General features: G+C 47.0%; 1 protein-coding gene across 12 annotated transcripts in view; it reads left to right on the top strand.

Annotated features, from left to right (window-relative positions):
• EBF3 (EBF transcription factor 3) overlaps positions 1 to 13,196 on the top strand; it is a 215,047-nt gene that overhangs the window by 12,875 nt on the left and 188,976 nt on the right. For 5 of the 12 annotated variants that reach the window (XM_060768642.2, XM_060768643.2, XM_060768644.2 and 2 more), the window contains exons 1-4: positions 3,282 to 4,372; positions 5,950 to 6,106; positions 6,575 to 6,638; positions 7,510 to 7,565. In XM_060768642.2, coding sequence (XP_060624625.1) covers positions 4,239 to 4,372; positions 5,950 to 6,106; positions 6,575 to 6,638; positions 7,510 to 7,565 — 411 coding nt within the window. In that variant the 5' untranslated portion in view covers positions 3,282 to 4,238. Of the gene's footprint in view, positions 1 to 3,280; positions 4,373 to 5,949; positions 6,107 to 6,574; positions 6,639 to 7,509; positions 7,566 to 13,196 lie in introns of those variants that run through there. The other 7 variants (XM_060768639.2, XM_060768635.2, XM_060768638.2 and 4 more) reach the window with 3 other exon arrangements.

A 13,196-nucleotide genomic window follows, 5' to 3' on the forward strand; every position in this document is an offset into this window, starting at 1 on the left:
TTCGCCTTTTAGTCAACAGTATCAGATTTAAAAGGATTTGTTTTAAAACCTTCTAATTTGGTAATCAGATTTAAATCGCCTTGGCGCGTGTAATCTGAATTAAAGATACTGTCAATGGTGGGGAGAAGGGTGCTTTTGTCAGCTCGGGCAAGGAGGAGAAACTTTATATTTTATGACCAGATCAGGGAAGAAAGTATATTTTAAGGAACAGTGAGGAAAAATAAGATTTTCTTGACTGGAAGGAGCTTTATCGGCTCAGGATGCGGTACAAAATCTCAAGTGCCAAATAGAAAGAAGCAGAGATACCTTTTTCCTTCCATCCCATCAACCTGTTTGTTGTAGGTTGTTCGGGCTGTGTTCCAGAAGCATTCTCTCCTGACGTTTCGCCTACATCTATGGCAGAGGTTGTGAGGTCTGTTGGAAACTAGGAAAATTGGGTTTACATATCTGTGGAAAGAGAAAGCTTTGAAGCTGACTGCCAACAGACCTCACAACCTCTGAGGATGCCTGCCATAGATGGAGGCAAAACGTCAGGAAAGAATGCTTCTCCCCGAAAAAAACTCACCACAACCCAGTGATTCCGGCCATGAAAGCCTTCGAGAACCTGTTTGTAACTTGAGTTGTTTTCCCAAGCTTTGCCCAGTTACAAATGTAACGCTTAAAGAGACAGGTTTTGTCCCCCCCCCCCCTCCTCCTCCCTTTAATTTATCATGAAGAGTTTCTATACACTTTGATTTAAGGTTATTAACATTCTATAGACAGTGGCATCTTTAATATGTGGCGATCGCTTCTAAAGACTAATCTCATTACCCTCAAATAGTCATAAAATATGATTTTATTATACTTACGTATTTAATTAGACGGCCAGCAATGTAATGGATTTTGAGATCGGGTAGAGAGAGCAACAGCTTTGATAATTCACTTATCTTTAGCAATAGTCATTAACCCTCCACACCAGCAAAATAGATGGCTTTCCAACCCTTCCAGGAGGGGATAGGGGGGTCCCCCCTCTTATTGGACTTCGATTTTCGCCGATTAATTAAAAATCGGGAGGCACCAGCCCTGCCAATTCGCATAAAAGGAAGCCCTAAACCCACCCAAGATGGGGAGACGCTTGGCGATTCAGGAGCTTCTCTGAATCAAAGCAAAGGAGAGTTGGCTGAGGAAAGGGTCTGCTGTGCCCTTTCCCCAAAGAGACACCCTCTGAGTCTTTCCCCCTCTGTTAAAACAAATGCGCATTAAAGAGTCCCTCCGTCTGTCTCTCTATCTCTCATCTTCTCCTTAGCCTTTCCTCCTAAACTTCTCCCGGCTTAGACAGGGATTTACTCCCAAGTAAGGGCCCCCTTCCCTCCCAAAGACTTTGGGAAAGGAGCTCGGTCTCTTCTCTCCTTCTCTCTCTTTCTCTCTCGAAGCTTTTCCTCGAAACCGGAGTTTCCAAGATGCGCCTTGGCTGGAGAAAGCCGTTCCCGGAAAAGAAAAAAGAGGGGGGGGGGGTTAGGAATAGGAATCACTCGCCAAGCATCGATTGGGATCTTTCTAAAAGACGTCTTGCTCTTCTTAGCCCAACTTCATTCATTGCCCGGTTGAAAATAGACAGGGATGGGAATGAAACACAACTGGCAGGGAAAAGGAGAAGGGGGGGTGTTGGCTATTGTTCCCCCTTCCTGGCCGAGATTGCTAGAAAGTTTGTGCTCTCCGGCTCCGCACCCACACACGCATACACCCCTACAATTCCGGGATGCCCTGCACCCCCCGAAGTATCTTTATTTCCCCCAAGGCAGGCCTTCCCTGCAGGTCTGGGACCACCTGTAATAGCCACGGGGCTGAAACCTGAGCCTGGAGCCAGGTTTTCCCACGGAACACTATGCGAGCAGCACTTCTTGCATCCACACACACACCGGACCCCTTAGTCGAAAGTGACCTTTCCTTTCTACGATTTTAACCCAAATATTGTGGCAAAGGGGAGGGGGAAAGGAGAGCTAGGTAAGTGTGCAAGCATGGGGAGATACCCAAGCCTATTTCCTATACCCACACGCTTTCCTCCACCGCTTCTCTTTCCCTACTGCTTATACCAAGGCTGGCTTTTGCAATGACTCTTTGGCAAAGGCGCTCCAGAGAAAGAGAGAGAGAGAGAGAGAGAGAGAAAGGGAGAGATAGAAAGAGAAAGAGAGAAACAGAGAGAGAGAGAGAAAGAGAGAGAGAGAGAGAAAGGGAGAGACAGAAAGAGAGAGAGAGAGAAAGAGAGAGAGAGAAAGGGAGAGACAGAAAGAGAGAGGGAGAGAGAAAGAGAGAGATAGAAAGAAAGAAAGAGAGAGAGAGAGACAGAGAGGCAGACTCTCCATTTAATATTCTAACTTCATTGGTTGTTGTGGCGCGTGCATGTTGCATGCCTAGATATTTTATATGTGTGTGTGTGTGTTAGTGTGTGTGTGTATATGTGTGTGTATTATATGTTATTGTAGAATATATATATTCTACACACACACATATATATATGGGTTTGATTTGGGGTTTTTTTACTCCCATACACACACATATATGATATAGTAGAATATATATATATATATATATATTCATATATGTCTCCTACTATAAGATATGTGTGTGGGGTATATATATATTCTACTATAATATATATATTCTACTATATCATATATATGTGTGTGTGTGTGTGTGTGTGTATGCATCCTACTATAAGATATATATGTGTGTGGAATATATATATTCTCTACTATTATATACATATATATATATGCTACTATATCATATATATGTGTGTATATATGTCTCCAACAAGATATTTGTGTATGTGTGTGGAATATATATATATATATATATTCAACACACACACACACACACACACACACACACATATATATATATAATATGTGTGTGTGTGTATGTAGGTCTTCTACTATAAGATATATATGTTTGTATGTGTGGAATATTTGTGTGTGTGTATATATATATGTATATTCAACTATATCATATCTATGTGTGTGTGGCAGTAAAAAGACCCCAAATCCAACCCACCGCCACCCGGCTTGCTGTGTTACAAGGGCGGGGGGGGGGGGGATGTGTGTATGGAAGGAGGCGTCTCGGCGGCTGCAGCAAGCAAGCCGGCAAGCCAGTAAGCCATCCAGCCATCCAGCCAGCCACCGAGCCCGCCATCCATCCGGCCAGCCAGCCAGTCAGTCAGGACTAAACAAGCTGCGGCGCTGGGGGCGAGGGAGGGGGCGGGCTGAGGGCCCTGCCCATATATGGCGTTGGCTCCGCCCCTCGCGCGTCAGAATCTGACAGCGCCGTTCCCGGGGGTCTAGAGTTTTGGCTCCCGGGAAAGGTTCCATTCCTCGGGGATGGAGGGCTGAGTTTTGTACGCTTCCCCTCCATCCTGCCAAAGACGCGTCGGGCCCCTGGTCGAGCTCTCTCCTGTGCCCAGGCACACCTCCATGGTAATCATTTTTTCGTTTATTTGTCTTTGGGAGCAGAGCAGCCTCCTTGCCAGAAGTGGTCGATCCAGCCGTGTCCTGAAGCGGGCTCCGCGTTTTTTATTATGCTTTTTTGGCGCGGGGGGAGAAAAAAAAGGGATGCTGCTCTTTGCCTAGGATGACACCACGTTGAGAAGACTTCTCGGAAAGGCAAACAAACAAGCCCCGTTATTTATTTCTGAGAGAGAAAGAGGAAAAAAAGAAAGAGAGAGAGAGAGACGGAATTGCGAAGACAACGACTTTGGCAAAACAACAACAACCCAAACTTATTTTTCCCCTCTCTTCCCCCGTCTTCGCCACCCCCCTTTTCCAACTCCTCCGGGTTTTGTTTTGTGTGGTGTGGTGGTGTGTGTAGTTTTTTCTCTCTCTCTCCCCCTTTCTCAAACCTCCAAACTGGAACGCCATCCAAGTAGAACTGCTCAGTATATTGTTTATGCCGTGCCAATCCAGGACAGATTGAAGGCGGAAAGACGACTTGAAGTGGGCTTTTCTCCGACTCGTCGCGGGGAGTAAAGTCATCTCTCGCCTATCCCGGTCGCCAAGGAGAGCGGGGGACCGAGAGAGAGAGAGAGAGAGAAGAAGGGAAGGAAGCGAGGAAGAAAAGCGAGGAAGCCAAGGGGGGCTCCAACCGAGACAGAAGCCGCCATCCACCCCTTCCTACCGCCACCCCCCACTCCCTCGAGCTGACATTTCTCATCATTTCTGAACCCCATTTGGTGAGGAGCTGGTTTCGCCCCCAAAATTGTTTTAATGTTTGGGATTCAGGAAAATATACCACGAGGTGGGACGACCATGAAAGAAGAACCGCTGGGTAGTGGAATGAACCCAGTCCGGTCGTGGATGCATACGGCGGGGGTCGTGGATGCGAACACAGCCGCCCAAAGGTACGCGCGCCTGCCAAATGGGGAGCCCCCCCCCCGCTCCCTCCCTTCCTTCTCATGCCTTCCCCCCATTTCTCTTGCCCCCTTCCCGCGCTTGGGCTTCTCGTCCCGGCCGTAAATCGCCCTCCGTCCTCCGGATCAATTGCAATCTCCCTCAACTCCGCTTCCTTGTCTCTCTCCCGCCCCCTGCTCGGCGCTCTCCTCCTCCGCTTCTCTTTCTCCTTCTTTCTCTCCCTCTCTCTCGGGTTTGCTCCCTTTGCATTGCATCAGATTACGGGTAGGGTCAACAATGGGGAAGTCTCCCTTTCTCCCCCAGATGTCCATCCCAGATGTCACTCCTAATGTGGTTGTCCTTCCTTCTTTCTCTTCTTCCTTCTTTCTTTCCTTACTTCTCTCCTTCCTTCATTCCGTCCTTCTTTTCTCCCTTCTCTTCTTCTTTCCTTCCTTCCTTCTCTCCTTCCTTCTCTTCTTCTTTCCTTCGTTCTCTTCTTCCTTCTTCCTTTCCTTCCTTTCTTACTTCTCTCCTTCCTTCCGTCCTTCCTTCTCTCCTTCCTTCTTTCCTTTCTTCTCTTCTTCTTTCTTCCTTCACTCCTTCCTTTCTTCCGTCCTTCCTTTCTTCCTTCTTTTCTTCCTTCTTTCCTTCCTTCTCTTCTTCCTTCCTTCACTCCTTTCTTACTTCTCTCCTTACTTCCGTCCTTCCTTTCTTCCTTCTCTCCTCCCTTCTCTTCTGTCTTCCTTCCCTCCTTCTTTCAAATCATAACAATCGGCCCTTGCAGCCCTCTCTGTTTCTCCGCCACCTTCTCCTCCTCTTTTTCTTCCTTCCTTCCTATCATAACAACCGCCTCCATCTTCGCCCCTGCAGCCCTCTCTCTTTCTCCGCCGGCTTCTCCACTTCTCCTTCTCCTCCTCTGTCTCATTCTTCGTTCCTTCCTTCTTTTCTTCTTTCAATTCATAACAACTGCCTCCATCCTAGTCCCCAAAACCCTGTTTCTCCGCCGCCTTCTCCACTTCTCCTTATCCTCCTCTTTTTCCTTCCTTCCTTCCTTCTTTCTTTCAAATCATAACAATCGCCCCCACGTCCCTGCAGCCCTCTCTGTTTCTACCTTCTCCACTTCCCCTTCTCCTCTTTCTCCATCTTTCCTTCCTTCTTTCCTTCTTTCAAATCATAATAACCGCCTCCATCCCCTTCCCCAAAGTCCAGAGTATCTCCGCCGCCTTCTCCACTTCTCCTTATCCTCCTCTTTCTCTTCCTTCCTTCCTTCCTTCCTTCCTTCCCTCCCTCCCTCCCTCATTCTATCCTTCTCTCCTTCCTTCCTTCCCTCCTTCCTTCCTTCTTTCAAATCATAACAATCGCCCCCGAGTCCCTACAGCCCTCTATTTCTCCGCTGCCTTCTCCACTTCTCCTTCTCCTCCTCTTTCCCTTCCTTCCTTCCTTCTTTCAATTCACAACAACCGCCTCCATCCTGGCCCCCAAAGCCCTCTTCTCTGTATCTCCGCCGCCTTCTCCCCTTCTCCTCCTCTTTCTCTTCCTCTTTCTCCTCCTTCTCACCGAGTCCCTTCTCTTCTTTTTCTCCCCGCAGCGGTGTGGGGTTGGCTCGGGCCCATTTCGAGAAACAGCCGCCTTCCAATCTCAGGAAATCCAATTTTTTCCACTTCGTCTTAGCTCTCTACGACAGGCAGGGCCAGCCCGTGGAGATCGAAAGGACAACTTTTGTCGACTTTGTGGAAAAAGAGAAAGTAAGTCTTTTAAAAAAAAAACTCTTCCCAAATATTAAAGTAAGTCTCCCCATTTTTAAAAAATGTGATTTAAGCCTGATCCTGTTCCCCTTGACTTAGACACTGGCAGCCTCTAACGGGACTCCAGAGGCGTCCTAAACCACGTGCAGTTTCTCCAAGTTTTGTATGCCAGCGATTGGCTTCTCAGGCTAGTTTGGAAAGTCGCCTTTTGCTTGAGCAGTTAACGCCACATTTTGGATCCCAAGCCAAGCTTGCCCGTTCCAACAAAACACAGATATGGGAGGGAAAAATGCTAAACCTCATTCCCAACCATCCAAACAGAGACTGGATGGCCATCTGTCGGGAGTGCTTTGAATGCTATTAGGGGGTTAGAGTGGATGGCCCACGAGGTCTCTTCTAACCTTACGATTCTATCCTCTCCTTCTTAAAAGCCATCTATTCAATGCCATTCTTTGTCATCACTTGCAGGAGCCCAACAATGAAAAAACTAACAATGGGATTCACTACAAACTCCAGTTATTGTACAGTAATGGTAAGTTTTAATCGTCACCCCCTCCTTTGTTGTTTGTGTTGTGTTTTGTGTGTGGTAGGAAACCCAAAGTATTGTTATTGTTGTTGAAACTTCAAATATGATGTCATATGACAGGTTTATTACTTTATATACACAATAGAGAGGAACAACATGAATAAATGTCCATATTCATGTAGATTAACATAATAGGAAACAACCAGCGACTTCTCCCTCTCCAAAAAAAAAGTAAACAAATGGATAAAATAAGCCAAGGGTATAAAGATTTCGAGATTAAAATTACATGACTGCGAACACGGCTCTTCTGGTGGCAGAGAAGGAAAACAAAACATAAACGATCAATAAGTCAATGGTACTTTACATGATTAACCGGCTGGTCTTGAAGTGGAAAGGAACAACATCTCCTCTTCTCTCTCTCCCCCCCCCCCATCCCGCCCCCCAACCCGGGATCAATACCTGCTCCAGCACAACATCACTTTTAAGAGCCCACCCCCCACTTCCACGTTTGGCAAATTAATGTTAATTATTGTGATTGCTTAGCTTGGTAAAAGATCCCCACGCCTAGGCAATCCTGAACGGAAGGAGGAAATATTGACCAGGGATATTAGATATGCCCAAACACAGGCATGCTTAGGTCTGGTTTAACTTACTCTTTCGTGAATTCCCTGATGGGTCAAACATCTTAAGACCTTGCAGGTTATTTGTGTCTGAATACCCCACGCCCGGTGTGTTGCTTTTATTAAAAACATAAGTTTCGGTAGAGACAGCACACTGGCTGTTTCCTTTCCATGCATCCTTTGTTGCATCCTTGTGATCCACATCCTTTCACTGATAAGACATGCTCTTTCTCTCTCTCTTTTCCCCCCATTTGCAGGAGTTAGAACGGAACAGGATTTGTACGTTCGGTTAATAGACTCAATGACCAAACAGGTGAGGAAAAGTTTAAGATATTTCTTTCTGAGAGTGAGTTGAATGAGTTGTTGGAGTGTGTCATCCTCCTCCTCCACCACCTTCTCCACCTCCTCCTCTTCCTCCACCACCACCACCACCTCCTCCTCCTCTTCTTCCTCCTCTTCCTCCTCCTCCTCCTCCTCCTCCTCCTCTTCTTCTTCTTCCTCCTCCTCCTCCTCCTCTGGCTGCTTCATGTTCTTCTCTAAGGCCCCTTGAATTAACACCCCCATCCTATAGACCAATCTTTAATGTTTTTTTTAATTGTCTTGTCGAAGGCTTTCATATCAGGAATCACTGAGTTGTTGTGAATTTTCCGGGCTGTATGGCTATATTCCAGAAGCATTCTCTCCTGACCTTTCGCCTGCATCTATGGCAGACATCCTCAGAGGTTGTGAGTTTTCCCGGACTGTATAGCTTCCAATATACCCCACATAGTTGTGGGCTAAATGTCAGGAGAGAATGCTTCCTGACCATGGTCATACAGCCTGGGGGAAAAAAAACCCTCACAACCCAATGGTTTTATTGTTTTCTATCACGAACCTGTTAGCAATAGGCTGCCATCTGGACTCAGATTCTCCTCTGATGGATATTAGGAGAAGGAAAAGTGACAGGGGATGGAGAGAGAGGGAGAGGGAGAAAGAAAAAGAGAGAGAGCTCCAGTCTCAGTTCCACATTCATTTTAGAATAATTTGCAGGATTAACTTTATAACACCGGTGAAAAGACAAGAAGCGTTTCTTAACCCCAGAATCGAAGGTGGCTTGCTTGCTTCCTTCTCTCTCTCTTTCTCTCTCTCTCTCCAACTCCCTCCTTGTTCTTCCCTTTCCCCCCTTTAAAAGGGAATGATTTAGTCTCGCGAGACGTTTATTTGGGATGTAAAAGTTAAATGTGTCGAGGTGAAAAGTCATCTTGTTCTCCCCTCGTCCGGATTCACCTCCGAGTCCCCCATCTCCATAATTCAAGCTCTGTGCTCCAGGGGTCACCCAAACCCGTCCATTTCCCCCTGGTATCAGCTCCTGTTTCTTCCCCAGGCCTCTGTCATCCCTTGTAAATAACATAATTACAAGCAGGTCCTGATTAAATTATTTAACCTGCCTTTTGGTCCACTTTCGGGAGGATAACTAACTAACGAGGGCCCTCCAAGAGCATCCCGAGTCGAAAAGGGAGCAAAACAAAAACACCTCTCAGCCATAAATTGGCCTCTTAGGACTGAATGGCTTCTACTTTCAAACGTTTGCAGGTTTGAGTTTCCTCCTTTTGGAAAATACCATATTTTCACATACATTTAAACCAAGGGAGCTGTCGCCTTTCAGGAAAGATAACATTCCCGTGGTGTGACTCCTGTCCACTCTGGTTTTTGCCCTCTTTACTGAATTTGGGTGTTTACTTCTTTTTGGTACGGTTTGGGAAAATATATATTTCAAACACATGATGCAAAAAGAAAAGACAGGCTTTTCAAAGCGCCGCCTGGGACACCTTTGCCAGCTTCTTTAAGCTTCCAAGGCTTGTGTTGTCGAATCACTGGGTTACTGTATGGTTATGTTCCAGAAGTATTCTCTCCTGACGTTTCGCCTGCATCGATGGCAGGAACCCTCAAAGGTTGTGCGTTTTCCGGACTGTATAGTTTCCAATATAACCTCTGAAGATGCCTGACATAGTTGTGGGCGAAACGTCAGGAGAGAATGCTTCCTGAATATGATCATACAACCCGAAAAACTCACAACAACCCAATGGTTTTATTTTCTATCACGAACCTGTTGGCAGGCATCCTCAGAGGTTGAGGAGTCTGTTGGAAGCTAGGCAAGTGGGGTTTATATATGTCTGTGGACTAATGTCCAGGGTGGGAGAAAGAACTCTTGCCTGCCTGAGGCAAGTGTGAAGGTTGCAATTGGCCAGCTTGATTAGCCTTGCAGCGTCCAAAGCTTCTTTCTCCTGTATTGTCGAAGGCTTTCATGGGTTTCACTGGGTTGTTGTGAGTTTTGCGGACTGTATGTCCATGCTGCAGAAGTATTTTCTCCTGACGTTTCGCCTGCATCTATGGCAGGCATCCTCAGAGCCCGGAAAACTCACAACAACCCACTTCTTTCTCCTGTTTCTCTTTTAGACCAGAAAGTTTTATTTTCTTCTGCGGATCATGACTAAAATAAGGCAGGGTTTAAATGCGGGGTGTTGTTGCCGAGCAAACCCGCAAAGCTCCAGCCCCCTTGACAAAGGCGGAGGCGTTTCTTATTGCCCCCCAATAAGGCTTTCAATGGCTTACAGACAAAAGCCCCCTTTGAAACCCTGGAGCGCTCTCCAGTTGACAATGTCTTTTGTACAGAGCAGCTAAATGTTTTCGGAAATCGCTGTAGGCTAATGAAGAGGGGGCTGGCTATAGGCAGCTCTCTAAGTTGGCTTAAAGAGAGAGGAGGGAAGAGGAAGGAAACCTTTCCAAGCACGCTTTCCTTGGGGCCCTTCTATCCCAGAATATCAAGGCAGAAAACCCCACAATATCTGCTTTGAACTGGGATACATGGCAGTGTGGACTCAACCCAGGTCAAAGCAGATTTTGTGGGATTTTCTGCCTTGATATTCTGGGATATAGGGCTGTGTGGAAGCACGCTGAGATAACTCAGTTCAAAACAGATATTGTGGGATTTTTCTGCCTTGATATTCTGGGATATAGGGCTGTGTGGTCATCACTGGAGCTTCTGCAGGGCCAAGAGAGAGAGAGAGAAAAGAAATAGCGGGCTTTTAATCTCCCTTGGCTGACGGGGAAGGAAGGAAGGAAGGCAAGAGGGGGCCAATGGCCCAGTAACTGATCAAAGAGTCAATGGCGCTGAACCGACAGTTTATGGATTTCTGTTGGTGCTACAAAATAAAAAATAAATCACATCTAAATACGCGGATTCATCAGAGGCGAAGTAACAATCACCAGAAGTTATAGGGCGTGCTGCAACAACAAGCCGACGCTTTGCTTTGCTTTGGCTGCGGGGGTTATATATGACTTTCAGGAAAAAGGGAAAGCAGACCTGGCTTCCTTACCAGGACAACTAGGCCTTGTTGGCAGGCGAGGGGAAGGGATGCTGCTAGGAGAAGAGCCTCCCAAGAAAAGGGAGAAGGAGAGAGTCCTGCCTTCCTTCACACTTGTGGCGGAGGAAGGTGCGAAAGGTGGAGAGGAAGACTTGGGGATGGGGAAAAAAAAACCCCTCTCCCTTCTCTTTTCCCAATCGCCTGGCTGTAATGGGAAAGGGAAGCCAATGACCTCATGGAGCACAGACGGCGGCTGGAGGAGGCCCAGGCGGCGTGTCTGTGTGTGAGAGGGAGAAGGGGGAAGGGAGAGAAGCCCAGGCAGGAGAGAAGGAAGGAGGGAGGGATGGAGAGAGAGAGAGAGAGAGAGAAGGGGAAACGACCCTTCTGGGCAAGGGGAAGACTGGAACCGAAGAAGAAGAGGAGGAGGAAGAGTTGGAAGCAAAGGAAGAGATTGAGGAGGTTTCCAAGACCGGAAAGTGGGAAAATCCCTCGCGCGTGGACGTCTCCTTCGGCCTCTCTCTGTCTCTGCTTTCCCTTTTTTCATTCTCCAAGGGAGGGAGCAGAGAGAGATTGAGAGAGAGAGAAATGGACATAGAGAGGGAAAGAAGGGGAAACGACCCTTCTGGGAAGGGAAAGTACAAGGCAGAGGCAAAGGGAAGACTGGAACCGAGGTCTTCTGGAAGAAGAAGAAGAGGAGGAGGAAGAGTTGGAGGAGGAGGAAGAGTTGGAGGAAAAGAAAGAGGAGAAGGAATAGTTGGAGGAGGAGGAGGAAGATTTGGAGGCAAAGGAAAAGATTGAGGAGGTTTCCAAGACCGGAAAGTGGGGAAATCCCCCGCGCGTGGACGTCTCCTTAGGCATCTCTCTCTCTCGTTTCCTCCTCTTTCATTTTCCAAGGGAGGGAGCAGAGATTGAGAGAGAGATTGAGAGAGAGAGAGGGGAAAAGCTTTTGCCGAGTGGAGCCAGGCGGCTTTTGCTCCTGCTGCTGCTCCTGCTCACAGTCCGGTCAGGCACGAAGTCTGGAGAGAGAGGGGAAGGAGAAGGAGGGAGGGAGGAAAGAGAGAGAGAGAGAGAGAGAGACTGAGCAAGGCGCACCTATAGCTTCCCCACCATCTGTTAGAGCCTCTGCTCAAAACCCACTCAACCGTGTGCCCAGACACACTTGCCTTTCTCTCTCTCTTCTTCTCCCTCTCTCCTCCTTTCCTTTCTGTGCGGGTGAACCCAAGAAAAATCATTGTTAGCAGTTTCAAAATAAACACCAGATTGCCCATTAGCACTTTCTTTCCTCCTCCTCTTTCCCCCTCCTCCAAATATCAGGCCGAGGAGAAGCAGATTGCGGGGCGCGCACGCTTCTGGGATTCCTCAAGGCTTGTTTTGATCGAGAAAGGGAAACACTGTTTTGAGAAGGAATGCCCATTCAAATGCCTAGGACCCAAAGCCCTCCTCCTGCCTCTACAGAAAGGCCCACTCTTTTGATTGCATCCTCTAAGGCGCTGCTTTTTAGTTCAGGATCTTTGGCAAACCCAGAAGGGTGGCTTCCCGGTTTGCAAACATACACAGTGTTGTCCTGACCGGAATCACTGCGTTGCTGTGAGTTTTCCAGACTTCCAATATCCCTCCCAACCTCTGAGGATGCCTGCCATAGATGTGGGCGAAACGTCAGGAGAGAATGCTTCTGGAAGATGGCCACACAGCCCGGAAAACTCTCAGCAAAGTGTTGGTCATGTCTAAGTTCCTCTGCCTAATTCATCCAAGCGGTGGAGAGAAAGAGCAGCCTTGGATCTTGCTCTCTGCGTGAGCCCTCAAAGCGCTCCTAATGAGCCAGTCACAAGCTCCAAACTTCACAAAAATACCATAAAACAAATCCGCCAGGCTGTATTCTTTCACCCTTGGAAGGCTTGAGAGTTTAATCACGGGGTAACAGAAACTTTTTTGGGGGAGGGAAGAAAAAGCCTATGCTTTTCCCAAGGAGTCCTCAAAACTCCAAAGCTTATGGGTTGCTGTGAGTTTTCCGGGCCATGTTCCAGAAGCATTCTCTCCTGACGTTTCGCCCACGTCTGTGGCAGGCATCCTCAGAGGTTGTGGGATCTGTTGGAAACTAAGGAAGTGGGGTTTATGATATACTTTTAGGTCAGAGCCTAGGGTTTTCTGGACTCCAGAACCCCAGGGGTGCGTGTTGAAAGCATAGCGCTAATGCTTCTAATTGAAATAACATGTCATCACAACAGTTGTGTGTTGTGTGTATGTGTGTGTGTGTATGCTTCTAATTGAAATAACATGTCATCACGACAATTGTGTGTTGTGTGTATATGTGTGTGTGTATGCTTCTAATTGAAATAACATGTTACCATGACAATTGTGTGTTGTGTGTATGTGCATGTATGTGGATTTGGGCTTATTCTCAGTCTGCTTTCATACAAACACACCTTGTACAATGTGTTGTCGGTTTCCCTTACATTTTGAGGGAATATATATATATATATATATATTCCCTCAAATGTATGTATATATGTAGAGCCAAACTCTACACACATACATACATACATACATACATATTTAGATAGATAGATAGATGCTTCTAATTGAAATAACATGTTACCATG

Source organism: Anolis sagrei, chromosome 3 (assembly GCF_037176765.1).
Source record: "Anolis sagrei isolate rAnoSag1 chromosome 3, rAnoSag1.mat, whole genome shotgun sequence".
Classification (NCBI taxonomy): domain Eukaryota; kingdom Metazoa; phylum Chordata; class Lepidosauria; order Squamata; family Dactyloidae; genus Anolis; species Anolis sagrei.